At 36.8% G+C, this 14,245-nt stretch overlaps 1 protein-coding gene across 2 annotated transcripts in view; it reads left to right on the top strand.

The window, feature by feature from the left end:
* The window catches only part of LOC147382846 (Protein kinase superfamily protein), a 31,033-nt gene that overhangs the window by 10,662 nt on the left and 6,126 nt on the right, over positions 1–14,245 (top strand). For both annotated transcript variants that reach the window (XM_086428800.1, XM_086428801.1), the window contains exons 4-11: positions 299–442; positions 4,219–4,324; positions 4,491–4,639; positions 4,759–4,884; positions 7,708–7,851; positions 8,343–8,430; positions 11,615–11,988; positions 12,685–13,008. In XM_086428800.1, coding sequence (XP_086284926.1) covers positions 299–442; positions 4,219–4,324; positions 4,491–4,639; positions 4,759–4,884; positions 7,708–7,851; positions 8,343–8,430; positions 11,615–11,988; positions 12,685–13,008 — 1,455 coding nt within the window. The remainder of the gene's footprint in view (positions 1–298; positions 443–4,218; positions 4,325–4,490; positions 4,640–4,758; positions 4,885–7,707; positions 7,852–8,342; positions 8,431–11,614; positions 11,989–12,684; positions 13,009–14,245) is intronic.

Genomic DNA, 14,245 nt, shown 5'->3' with positions numbered 1-14,245 from the left:
TTGGCAAGGTTGTTATTATCACACATTAGTCAAGATTTTCCAGGGGAGTCTAATGGACTAAACAAAAAGGCTAAACCTTGATTGCTTTTCTTCCTTTTCTTTGTAAGAACAAAACTGATTGCTAGACTAACATATAAGTGATACTAAGGTGGCATGAATGTGTTTCCCTTATTTCTTTTATGTTCTGCTACCATTCTTTCCTCTAATGTACTAATTTACTTAAATCACATAAGCTCCCTTTCATGGCTCATCTTTGAACTACAGTTTGTTTACTGGCTTTCGGTGTGTTTTTCATCAGAATGAAGTTGCACGGGCCATTGAATTGCGTGAGATCGTGACCTCTTTGGGTCCAGCATATATAAAACTCGGGCAAGCATTGAGTATTCGACCAGATATTCTGTCTCCTGCGGCAATGACTGAGCTGCAAAAGCTTTGTGACAAAGTAAGCTATGAATATGTTTGTAGTTTGCATATCTTACTTAATGCATGAACATGTCTATTAATTGAATTGCATGGTACGATGCACCGGGTTGTAGCTCTTAACTTTATTACCAGTATGATCTTCATGGCATCCAGTACCTGTTTAGAGTAGAAACAGTGGAATTCTTTTTATGTTATCATACAATGATCAGATAAAGTTGGAAAAATTTAAGTTTCTTTTAGAGTTTGACTGGTGTCAAAGCTTGAAAAAGTCTATATTCATAGATTCCGTCAAAGTCATCGTAGTTTTATGCCACATTTAGTCTGTCAAAAAAAAAAAAAAATGAATGATTTGCTTGGCTTTGATGAAAATGAAACGACAATTTTACTGAACTTATCAAACCATGCCCGTGGAGGTCGGTAAGGCCATATAATGCTTTCTTTAAGCACATACCTTAGCAGTCTCCCCTTTAGCAACAAAATCAAAGGTTCCTCTTGTTACATATATTAATTTGTTTTCTTCTTTTGACATAAAAGGTCAAGATTGACCTTACTTGTTTCAAATCCTTTATTCTTCTTATAATCTGCTGCAAGGGCAGATCTCTCTATGTTAGATGTGATAGAGCTCATAGAAGTAGCACGTCTGTTGGCCTCTGCCCTTACATAGTTGAAAACTGAATTCAGTGAAGGAAGAGTATCCTTTGCCAAGATCTGGACTGTTTGGAATTCCAATTCTGGGTTGAGACCAGCCAGAATATCAAAGACTCCTTCTTAGTCTGCTTCTTAATATCTGCCATAGAATTTGTTGGGGATTGATAGTGGTCTAGTTCTTCCCACTTTTGTCTTAGAACACCGAAATATTCTTCAATACCGAGACTTCCTTTCTGCAATGTAGCAATCTCCCTATGAAAGGGCTAAATCATCTCTCTGTGAATAAGTTCGAGATACTGCTTCCCAAAATTCGCTGGCTGTTCTTGAGAACAAGAAGTTCCTACTGATATTGGGTTCCATTGAATGAAGGAGCCATGACATCACAGTGAGGTTTTCACTTTCCCAATTACAATGAGATGAATCCTCTTCTTTAGGTTCTTTACATGCTCCAGTTAAATACCCCAACTTCTTTTGGCTTCCAATAAACATCTTGGCCGACTGGGCCCATTACAAATAGTTTCTACCATTCAATTTCACGGTGGTAATCATCAGACTTGGGGTTATCATTGTGACTACTTCCCATAGCTGTGATTATCTTCTGATTTTCTTCAAAACCACTTATGATAAATTTCAGATCTGATTAATAACATAAATCTGCCAGAAAAAATAAGTCCAACCTGATTTGGAGGTTATGCATCATCATCACAAACAGATCCTAGGGCAACCTTCTTTCATCGAACCCTAGAAACCCTTATTTCTGATTGTGGAGATTTCCAATCACAGAGTTTAGATCGGAACCCTCTTTGATACCATGTTAAAATACTTAACTTGAAAAAGAACAAAATATAATCAGAAATTTACAAGAGAATAAGAAGGAAGAAGGATATTGGAGAAAAAGATGAAGTAGAAAACCAAAAAAAGGAGAGAAGAGAAAAGGAGACTCATTGGGGAGAGGAGAGAGTCTAAGACTCCTCTCACCCGCAAACCCTATTTTTAATAAAAAGGTGGTCTTGGGTCAAAACTGCCCCTATACACTTAAGATATGATAAGGTGCAAGTGGGTGCATCATAATACAATGCAACGAACTAAAAGAAGAAAATAAATTAATATCTGTAACACTTCTATATAAAGTTCTTCTTGTAAATCACCATGAAGGAATGCATTCTTCGCATAAAATAGATGAAGAACCCAAGATAGATTAGTGACATGGGATACTAGTACATGGATGGAGTTAAGCTTGGCAATAGGTGAAAACATCTCTCTGAATAGTCAACTCCATCAGTTGTGTATATCTCATCATCACTGATCAATTAATAGTGTAGACCTATCGACATCCAAATTCCAACAATACATTTGTGTAGATTAGTGATTGTCATGTGTGATAAGAGTAAGGTGCATGCATTTGAATCTCTATAAGAACTTGACTAAGGATTTCATCATCATCAGAGCCATATCCTAGGTAAACCAATCATGTTCCTCCAACATTAATATCATCATCATCAATTAAGGATTTACCGGCCCTTAATGGAGGCTACTTGATATGGTGATTGACTTCATTTAGCCTAGATGCGAATACCTTGGAAAGTAATTTTTAGGCATTGTAGGGGATTTTTGTGTTATTTGAGGAACTCTCTTGGTAAAGTATCAATAGGACTAATGGTGCCTTCAAATATCATCTGGTGAATTGGGTGAATTTATGCAAACCCAAGAAATAGGTTGGTTTTGGCATCATTAATCTCAAGAGAAAGGGTTTAACGTTGCATGCGCAGAATCTACGAGCCTTTGGAGGTGAATTAGCCAAACAAAGCATGGGAGTGGGAATTTGGGTTGTGGAAAGGCCAAATCCCTTAGTTATCATTTGGGTGTAGTGTTTAGGTGTTTTGAACGTGCAATTGGAGTTCTTGAAAGGCATTTAATTCAATGTGGGGGCTGTCCGGGGGGGGGGGGGGGGAGTCTGGTTTTGAGAAGAAATATGGTTGGAAAATCGCCGCTAAAAGAGATTTTCCCATTGTACTCTCTTACAAAAAAGAGCTCCCTATGCAGGGTTTTATGATCTGAGAAGCAGACAACTAGTCTTGGAGTGAATGACTGCGAAATCACTTTGTTTCTAGCCTTATCCCTAGTATTCATGTCTCCCTTGGCAATACCTCGGGTGAAGACAGGAAATTGTGAGTTTGGGATGGTGGATCACTTCATTGCTTATGAATGGGTCGTTGTTAATTTTTGTTCTATTTGCAAATCCAGTGGGAATCGGTAAACTACTCATCACTACATTGTGCTCTTTCTAAGCTTATCTGAGTTTTTTCTTCCTTCAGTTTGGTATTGGCTAGATTATGTACAAAACATTTAGTTTTTGTTTTCTGATACATTCGGTATCTAAGCCTCTTAGAGCTCTTGACTAATCCCACTAGGCACGCATGTCACCCCTTCCATATGTACCAGATGTATTAGGCTAAATCCCAGGAGGTGGTCACCAAGGGGGGGAATTGGACTTAGGACCTCCGCTTTCTGAGGAAAAAACTTTGAGGATTGCCGTAAGTGGAAGACTGAAATTGATCGGCACTACCTCTTAGGGGAAGAATGCTTTGGAATATTTGCCTTTTTGTAGTCTGTTAGGACATTCTTAAAAGAGAGGAACCAAAGAATATTCAATGGGTAAGTAATATATTTTATTAATAAAAAAAGAAAGAATATTCAACGGGAAATGGAAGATCCAATGCTATTGTTTTTAGCATTGAGGTGTTGTGTTTATGGGGTCCTCAGTTCTTAAAGAGTGCAGGGGCAGAGTCACTCTTAAGGATTTTGAGTACTCATGATACCATTTTGAAATAATTTGTGACATATCCATATAATGCCAATGTATTGCTGATTAGAGAACTTAAATGTAGTTCTTCTTCTTCTTCTTATTATTTTGGTTCCTTTTTTTAAGAGAAAACCATGGATATACTGCCATCTTTGTGGTATCACATATCCACTTATTTTAATATTACTTAATCATTGACAAGTTCATAATTCCAAAGTACACAGTAACTATTTTACTAGAAGCTTTACAATTACACTGGTGATTTTAACTTGTCTAATCAGTATCCAAATTTCTCTATTTATCCTTTCCTTATCTGATTGAGTTTTGTTTGATGATAATTGAAGGTTCCTTCATTTCCAGATGATGTGGCTATGTCTCTTATTGAGGAGGAACTTGGCCAACCTTGGCAAAATATCTATTCTGAGCTTACTTCCTCTCCAATTGCAGCTGGTAGTCTTGCATAATTTTTGTTCTTGTACTTAATTTTGATGCTCATTGGGTTGTTCTATCAACATATAGCCAATAGTCATTTATTTCCACCCTAGCTTCTCCGTCTCATAAATGATGTGTAGCCTTTTCTTATGACGATTCAATGATGTGGGGTTTCTCTGTGTAGCATCTTTGGGTCAGGTATATAAGGGCCGACTGAAAGAAAATGGGGATTTAGTGGCTGTTAAAGTACAACGGCCTTTTGTGCTTGAGACTGTAACAGTTGATTTGTTCATCATTCGGAACTTGGGATTGGTACTTCGAAGGTTTCCTCAGGTAATTAATTGATTTATTCATCACATTTTATTTTTGAAGCAACCAGTTTTGTTGTTTCCCAGGGAGTACATATGAGGTGTAATTATGATTTTTCTTGTTATGTTTCTCAATGTTTTCAGATCTCCATTGATGTTGTTGGACTGGTAGATGAATGGGCTGCTCGTTTTTTTGAGGAACTTGATTATGTTAACGAGGGTGAGAATGGGACACTCTTTGCTGAAATGATGAGAAAAGATCTTCCCCAGGTTAGCTTGATCACCTTTTGACCGTGTTACCATTTGTTGTGTCTTACATGGCTTTAGATGTAGATGCATGTGATTTGTCAAGTTTGCATATATATATATTCTTGTTTAACCATGTCTATATTTTTTTTCTTGTTTGACCATGTCTAGAAACTAGACAGTAGGAGCTAAAATACTGGTTGGCAAGTTCCCTCTTCTCTAGATTAGTCTTATTCATAGGTGGCAACCATCAGGCATTGTTGCAACTCTTAGTTGGAAGTCAAAGATATTAGCTAATGCAACTCACATTCTCCTACTCATTGTTGTCCTGAGGAGGATGTCCTCCTTAGGATCCACAGCACTATATGGTCCTCGAGATTCATATAGTGAAAACATGTGATTTTTTTAGATGCAACAGATTCAATGTGCCCGTCTCGAGTAATTGAGTGTGGTGACTTTAAAATTGAGTGTTTGTGGTCAACGCTACAAGTTCAAGTATTAGCTAAATCAACTGATATTCTGCTACTGGTTAGTGTCCTCAGGAGAATGTCCTCCTTTGGATTGCAGCACTGGATAGTCCTTCGGATTCATGTAGTGAAGACACGTGATTTTATAGATGCAACAGATTCAATGAGCCTAACTTGAGTAATTGAGAATGGTGACTTTTTAATTGAATATTTGTGGTCATAGTTGACTTTCCCATGATTTATCTTTTCTTAATGCTATGATGAGAAATCAATTGCGGGTACTTGGTAGTTAATTGATGTGCTAAAAGTTCAACCACAATTGATTCATCGAGAATGATGTATTTGTAAGATTGGTGTGCATTGAAAGAAATGTTGGTTCAGGTGGATCTAAAGGTTTTGAAATTAAGCATCGCTGGGTAAAGATTCTCTTTGAGAGAGGTGGTGTTGAAAAGTATGCTTTGGTGTTCTTGGATGAAGAGCTGCAATGGCTTTGGGACGTGCTGTTTCAGGCATGTAACCTTCCATCTGGCAAATCTATGTGGAGCAAATCGGTGGTTAATGGTGTTGTTAAGTTGGCGGTAGGAGGTAAGAACTAACAAGGCTGATACCAGAGAATCTTTGATATCAGCTAGTGGATGGATTGCACACATGATTATCCTGGAAGGCCTCAATGTCATCGGAGGGATATTACCGACAAAATCATTAAAGCAGTCAGATGTGGAGAAGCCAATGTTAACTAACCAACTACTCCAAAAAACTGATCTAATGGAGAAGGGGAGAACTATGAATATAAGAGGGTCACAGGCCTTACATGGCGTATGACACACCCGAGAGTGGAGGAAAATATACACTCAAACAGCCAAAAACAATATCACCACCATTGATTGGTGTTTATAAGAAGCCAAGGCTTCATTGGAAGAGTATTATGAAGAGGCCAGAATTTTAACGGAAAGGTAGTCAACTAGGTGGCCTGAAGAAATTATATTCATCTTAAGATATGTTTGGAAGATGTTGTATGGCAATTATGTGCGAAGCATCATCATAGGAGGTATGTTGGGAGGATGTTCTGGAAGCCCTGAGAATGTTAGCCAATGCTGGGGTGGCCCCTGCGTTCACTTTGGTAAGACTGAAGTCATGATTGTTTTTGGCAAATCAAAGAAATAGTTCGATTTGTTTTGGGCTCATCTGATTTTTCAGGATACATGATCATAGTATTCTACATGCTCAAAACAGGCTTTTAGGCAAGATAGTTAGAATAGGGTTGAATGAAATGGTTTGAATTGCTTTTTAAAATCTCACTGTCAAAAAGTGGTTTCTCGGCGGCAAGGAAATATCATTCAGAATAACTGAAATGCCCCAAAACATTTCAACATGTTGTCAAGATACCGTAAAATCGACTATACCTAAACATTTGTTTTTTTTTTTTTTTTGATAAGCAAAGCAAAATATCATTAAAAAAGGCGGTCGAGGGGACCGGCCAAAAGTACAAGGAAAGGAAAATAAACTTTACACATTACAAAGAGAATCCCATTTAAACACTAAATCCTCAAACAAAATTCCTCTAAAAGCCCCGTCCAACTTGGACCAATGAAACAATAAACTAAGGATCAACAAGACCAAATCATGATGAGAACTCTCCGCCTTCGAGAAGATTCTCATGTTCCTCTCCTAAAATCCCCAACAAATCGCAATGGGGAGCAAAGACCAAAGACTTTTCTTCCTACTAGTGAAAGAGTAATAGTTCCAGCTTTGGTAAAGGGATAGAGTTGAGGAAGGCAAGACCCAAGAAGAACTGAACAACTGCAAGAAGTGGGACCAAATTTTAACGGTGAGTAGGCAATGTAAAAGAATGTGGTTAATAGTTTCACCATTAGAATAGCACAAAATGCAAACATTGGGTGAGATGAAACCCCTCCTAATTAGGTGATCAAGAGTTAGTACTATGGAGAAGCTATTAAGCATCTTCTGCATCCTTATCAAATGCAGGATTTTTCTCTACAATCTACACTATGGGAACAAGTCTTGTGTGTCATATCTCTAGCATCATCTGCCTATTGATTCAACATGTTTCTTCTAGGAAAATATTGATCTGTTATTATAGTCTTAAGTCTTAACTAGGCTTCTTACATGGTACAGCACTAGTCTCCATGATGGAAAAATGGATTTGTCATCTACTACCTTGACATATGTCCCACCATTTCCCAGATTTTTCCCGTTTCAGAATAGCTTCACAAATTACTGTTTTTGAATAATGTAATGGTTTTCTTTATTTCTTTTATTTAAAATATGTGATGCAAAGACTATCAATTATTGATGTGTTGGAATATGATGTATATTACATTTGGTTTGTAACTCTTTCTATATTTGTTCAATCTTTCAGGTCATCGTACCAAAAACATACGAGAAATATACTTCAAGAAAGGTTCTTACAACATCATGGATAGATGGTGAAAAGCTGTCACAAAGTACCGAAAGTGATGTTGGGGAACTGGTCAATGTTGGAGTCATATGCTACCTAAAGCAGGTGTAGTACTCCATGCCTTCAGTTACTTTAGCATTCGCTTATGCGGAACATTGAGGACATATAGTTCAATTGCTTCATCTAGAATATGTTTCACCTTTTGTTCCATGTCCCATCCATTTTTTGTTTTTTTAAGAAGCCTTCAGACATTTCTTTATGTTTCATATCGATCAACTTTTTTCTTTCTTTATGTTTCATTGCTCATGCTTTGATGTGGTTATTTGGTTAATGTTTTGCAACTTGTGAGCATTAGACTGTTCTTTTCTTATATTTTCATGTATGAGCATGGTTTAACATTTCGTGTTCTCTCGGAAGGTTTTGGCCAGGAGCGAAATATTGACCCCAAAATGTTGAATAGTAATGTCTCGAAATGTTTCGGTGAAGACAATTTTAGTTTTTCTCTTGACTGAAACATTATCTTGAAATGAGAATGCATTGATGGACTCCTTGACATGTTAGTCATATAATCTAACTTATTGCCATTTTCTTTGTAGTTGCTTGATACAGGTTTTTTTCATGCCGATCCGCATCCTGGGAATATGATCCGCACACCAGATGGGAAGCTGGCTATACTTGACTTTGGTAACAATCCATTCTTTAAGAGCATATGGTGAAGGCTGATCTTTCTTCATGGTTAGGAACATCATATGCTTAACTTGTTTGAAGTAATGTCCTTGTAAAGTTGGATATGTTTTCTTTATTCCATAAGCTAGTGGTGTAGATATTCCCAAATATGTTATGGTTAAAGAATGCATTGGAGGATTAAATAGTGGTCAACTTTTCTGTTTTAGGGCTTCTTTTCTTGTGGGGGAAATTGTACAAGGAGTTTAAGTGTATTTTCTTTGAGGATTTTATTGTTAGGTGGGATTTAGTTTGTAACTTAGAACCTCTGTAGGCTGTTTAGATTTTTTTTTTCCTTTCTTCTTGGTACTCTTCGGGTTGGTCACTTCCACATCCTTTTTTTTTTCTTAATCAAATTTTCTCTTTACCTATAAAAAAACATATTGGGGAGCCACAAGTTGCATATGTTGTGATCGAGGGGTTTTCATGTGATAGATCTGAGAAACATTCTCCAAAAATAAATTGGTTAATAGAAAACGAAAAAGGGATGTAAAACACACCCTTTGGAGAATAAGCATACTTCATCTAGTCATATTCTTGAAACAGCAAGCTTAGCAAGGTAAAGTCTTATCTTGGATGCTAAAACAAATACCTGGACTACATTTTTCCCTTCTCAATAACTGTTATCCCTTGTTAATGAAAAATGGGATGTGTGGAGAGGAAAAGAAGACAAAGGCCCTTGATTTAGATTAGTTACAACTCCTACCTGTAATAAATGATATTGTAGAGCAAGAAAGGAAAACTAAATACAAAAGTGTATATAAATTAAACTTAGGTATCATGGATATTTCATCATGATCAACATCTACACCTTATCCCAAATATTGGTGTTACAAACATGATACCCAATAAGGCTTTCAGCTCCTATTCCACTCAATAGGAAAATCCATATCATCCTACTTCTCTAATCTTTTAAATGAAAAATAGTTATCCTCTTCTTATATATTAAACACCCTTTTTTTAAGTATAAGTTTATTAAAAAGAAAAGTAAGTCAAGGTAACCAGCTCAAGTCGCAGATAAAACAACTGACTCTAACCTTATGCTGAACACTTAAGATCCAACTTCAACACAAAGTCTTCAAAAAGAAAAAAAATTCACATTAAATTCAAGAAACACCTTTCCTCAGAAAGAACCCTAAAATTTCAATGATCAACTCTTGAAGTGATTGCTCATTCCCTTGGAATATTCTTCTGTTTCTTTCATTTCCAAGTTCCCAAACAAAGTGCAAAAGGTAAAAGTCCCCACATGCTTTTCTTTCTTTGGAACAAAGACAAGATTGACTTGGGGGAGACCCAAAAGATATGGAACATAGATAAGAAGCAGGACCAAATCTCCTTGAATAAAGAGCAATGAATCAGAAATGATCAACCAATTCTCCATTGACTTTACAAGGGGAAAAAAAAAAGGCATAGAAATACTTTGATTGAATAAATGATCCAACGTGGTTAATCAGATGAAAAGATAGCTTAGATGGAATTTGGTTCCCAAAATGTGGGGAACTTCGAAAGACTAAAGGCACTAGGGATGAATAGAATGATCTCATCATAATAGACCTCTCCCAATTACCTATACATTCCTTTCCATCATCCTTCTTATATATAGATCATCAAATAAAACTAGTCTAGGAGAAAAGTTGAAAACCAAACCAACTTCTAAAATTTGGGGTGGAGTGTGGAAGGGCATTTTGAAGAGAATTCCTGCTTTCCGCAAGAGAGTAAAGTTCAAAGTCAGGAGGGGCAATAGAATACGTTTTTGGGAAGATAGGTTGTGTGGGGAGATTCCTTTGGAAGAGCAATTTTTGGGGTTTTTTGCGATATCTACTAAAAAGGGGAGGCCGATAGCTGATTGCCTAGTGGGGGACTGTATTGTCAAGGACGTGGGACTTTGGGTTAAGACGAAACTTCAATGATTGAGAACTCACTAGCGTGGGAAGGCTCTTGGAATTGTTCGAGGCTACTATTGTATGTTAGGATAGGGATGACTATATGCACTGTGATGGCACGAGAGATGGGGTCTACTCGGTGATGTCTATGTACGCTTTGGAATTACCTTCCTCCAATTTCACCTTCCTTGCTTGTTTTGTTTGGGGTGTTAAAGTTCCCTCCAAGGTTTTTGTTTTTATGTGGCAAGTTTCTCAGGAGAAAATCACCACAATGGATCAGTTAATCAAGAAAGATTTTCAAACCCCTAACAGATGCTTTTTATGCTTAAGGAACGGAGAGACATTTTGCTCATTCATTGTCACCTTGCTCATGAGGTTTGGACACACTTTCTCAGTCTTTTTGGATTGAAGGGTTGTTTTCCGAGGTCTAACAAGGAGCTTTTTGAGACATGGGGATCGTGGGGCAAGTCCTTTAGAGCTTTGAAATGGATCCTTTGGAGTCTCACTCCATTTTCCATTTGTTAGGGCATTTGGAAGGAAAGAAGTAGGCACATCTTTGAGGGGAAAGAGCTCATGATTCACAACCTATTATTGTCTATTTTGGGTCTTTTGTTCTTTTGGAGTAAATTGTATAGAGTGTTTAAAGGAATCTTCTTCGAGGATTTCGTTGCTAGGTGGGACATGGTTTATAATTTAGAGGAGGCCTAAGTGGCGCTCCCATCTTTTTAAAAAGTTTTTAATTCAGGACCATCTCGTCCCCTTTTTTTAATAAAATTTTAACTTATTAAAAAAACCAACTTCTAATATTATCTCTTGATTCACCTGTCAACGACAGTTGATGTGAGATTTTAATGTCCAAGTTTCTGGCATATTCGAAACACTAGGGGAAGTCATTTCCTGCTTCTGTAATTTTAGATTTATAAGTAATACTGCATTTCTCTAGTCATCAACTTCTTCTGGACCGTTATGGAATAGAACTCAAGCTTGCTCTTAGATGCTCAATAATGCTATATTTATTCAATATATATGTGTGTGTGTTTTCACCAATAATTTAATGCTACTGAGCTTGGACATGTCACATAAAGGCATTATATTACAAGTTTACATGCTAATTGATATCTGTGCTTTGTGTTTGACTGAGATTCATGGTATGAGAGTTCTCTTCCTTTGGTAGACAAACACCATTTTAGACAATTTGATTTTGTTATCTACTATTTGGTTTTGATGTTTGAACATTTGAATGCATGCCATTGCTACTACAGGCCTTGTGACAAAGTTAACTGATGATCAAAAGTATGGAATGATTGAAGCAATTGCCCACTTGATTCATCGAGACTATGGAGCTATAGTCAAAGACTTTGTCAAGCTTGATTTCATCCCAGAGGGGGTTAATTTAGAACCAATCTTGCCAGTTCTAGCCAAAGTTTTTGACCAGGCACTTGAAGGCGGGGGAGCCAAAAATATTAACTTTCAAGACCTGGCAGCAGATTTAGCTCAAATAACATTTGATTATCCATTCAGAATACCCCCTTATTTTGCTCTCATAATCAGAGCAATTGGTGTCCTTGAAGGCATAGCTTTAGTGGGAGACCCTGACTTCGCTATCGTGGATGAAGCCTATCCATATATTGCACAGGTATGGCTGTTTGTGGGTTGTAGCTGATACTTTCATGATATATCTTCTATAGTTGGCTTCGTAAAATTTGAATGCAAATGTGCCTGAAACGTTTTGCTGAAGCTTCTTATCTAGAGATGAGTGTCTAAATAGAATTGGAACTGGATCACTTAATGTTCTATAAGTTAAGGATGTCTAATTCGCTAATGATGAGGATCTACCCAGACTTCTAGAGCTTTGCTTACCATGATTATTATGTGCAATGTGTAGATAACCTTTTTGGTTTGTATCTGGATGAGAGGTACAATATATTCTGATATTTCGGAAGCATTTCTTGTGATCTCGTTGTAGGAAGTTTACGACAAATGTACTTGGCTTGGGGAAGTTCCCTAAGTTGAATTGTAGGATACTGTTACTTCTTTTTCCTCCTATTTTTCTCTTCTGTTTTTCAACCTGTATATATGTTTTAGATATAAAACATACAAGTTACTCTGATCTGAAACATGAGAATGCCTCGGTATGGGAAATTTAATCCTTCTATTAGTTTAGCTGCAGAATTTTTGGTTCTTTTATGGCTCTATCTGCACAGTTCTTTTACTCTTCTTTAGTAGCTATCAGTGTGGTTTGATTTATATTTTCTCCATGTCCCATCTAACAAAAAAACACATACTGTTTATTTTTTTATTATTCTTTCCCTTTTTGCCTTTTCAATATCAGAGACTCCTGACAGATGAATCCCCAAGACTGAGGAATGCCTTACGATACACAATATATGGAAAATCTGGAGTTTTTGATGCTGAAAGATTCATTGATGTCATGCAAGCCTTTGAAAATTTCATAACTGCAGCTAAAAGTGGAGGTGGGGAGGGCTTGAACAGTGATATGGCTGGTCTTGGTATTTTACAAGGTCAAACAAGTAATCTTCTTCTAGGGTTTCCATCAAGTGTATCTCAGCTAGAGCAGCCAATTAAAACAAGAGCAGCCCTAGCATTTTTGCTATCTGACAAGGGAAATTTTTTCCGAGAGTTCCTTCTGGATGAGGTACTTATAGACTGGTTTATTGGGTTGGGAGCAATAGTTACCAACTCTTGTACTATTTATATTACCTTCTTATCTTATTAAAGGTATAGACATTAAGGTTTTGATTTCCAAAACTATGTAGAACATACTTACCAAAAAAAAAAAAAAAAAACATATGTAGAACATCCAATAAAGTGCATCATCACATCACGTTCACCTTATCTGAATTACTTGGGTCGGCACTTGGCAACATGAATCTTGTTTTGCCATTTGACTGTCATTAACCATATTTGTAGTCAATGCATGATCATTTTTCACTACTTCTATGCCAGTTTTGATCTTCTCCCCATTTAGATCCCTCAACTTGCAACAAAACACTTTTTATTGGTGCTATTATTGGTCTTTGTGCACAAGCCTAAACAATCTCGAATGGCTTCCCCCTATTTTACCTCTTGTTGGAGCAATTCCTAAGCGGACCCAAATCTTTGGGGCTTTGATGATGGAGCAATTCCTAAATTTCTTGAATACATGACATCCTTATCTTTATGAACATGTTTCTTGATAATCTATTATTCAGCTCCATAAAGCATAATGGTCATATTGTTGTCTTATAAAATTTTCCATTTAGTTTGATCAGTACATATTTAATGGAAGTGGTGTCTTCGGTATTATTTATCAATCAATCTTAATTAGTGATTCATCCTTAGAAGTGTCCCAACTAAAGTTGTATTACATATATTCTGTCTTGGTACTACTTAACTTAAAGCCCATAGTTTGTGATGTATTCCTTGAAGTTTTAGTTTTTTATTTACTCCCACTCTAGTTTCATCTCCAACATTACATCATTTATAAACCACGTACATTAAAGGATCTCTCCTTGAATATATACAATTAATCCATCCATAAATTGCGCGAAAATATATGGTTTTATTACGTATGGTGCAAACCTTTGTAACTATGACTCCCTCAACTCACCTGTTGTTGTAATGCTAGTTACTTCTCCAACAATCATATGCTTAATCATGTTTCAAAGTATTGCACCGTTTTGGAAGGTATTAGTCATGCAGGATGGTGAGGGAAGAGAGGAAAATAGGGGGTTAAGGAAATTTGGTTTAGGATTAGGTTAAGAATTTGAGTAGGATAGGGAAAATAAGGGGGTTTCGGGAAATTTTGTTAGGGATTGGGTTAAAGATGAGGGCTGAGATAGGGTAAACCCGAAAGTAAACTATTTTTTTTTGTTGCAAATACGACATTTTCT

Source organism: Akebia trifoliata, chromosome 16 (genome assembly GCF_017979445.1).
Source record: "Akebia trifoliata isolate Shusen 1 chromosome 16, ASM1797944v1, whole genome shotgun sequence".
NCBI classification, from domain to species: Eukaryota; Viridiplantae; Streptophyta; class Magnoliopsida; order Ranunculales; family Lardizabalaceae; genus Akebia; species Akebia trifoliata.
Note: the sequence above shows the minus strand (reverse complement) of the source record. Positions and strands in the feature narration are given on the sequence as shown.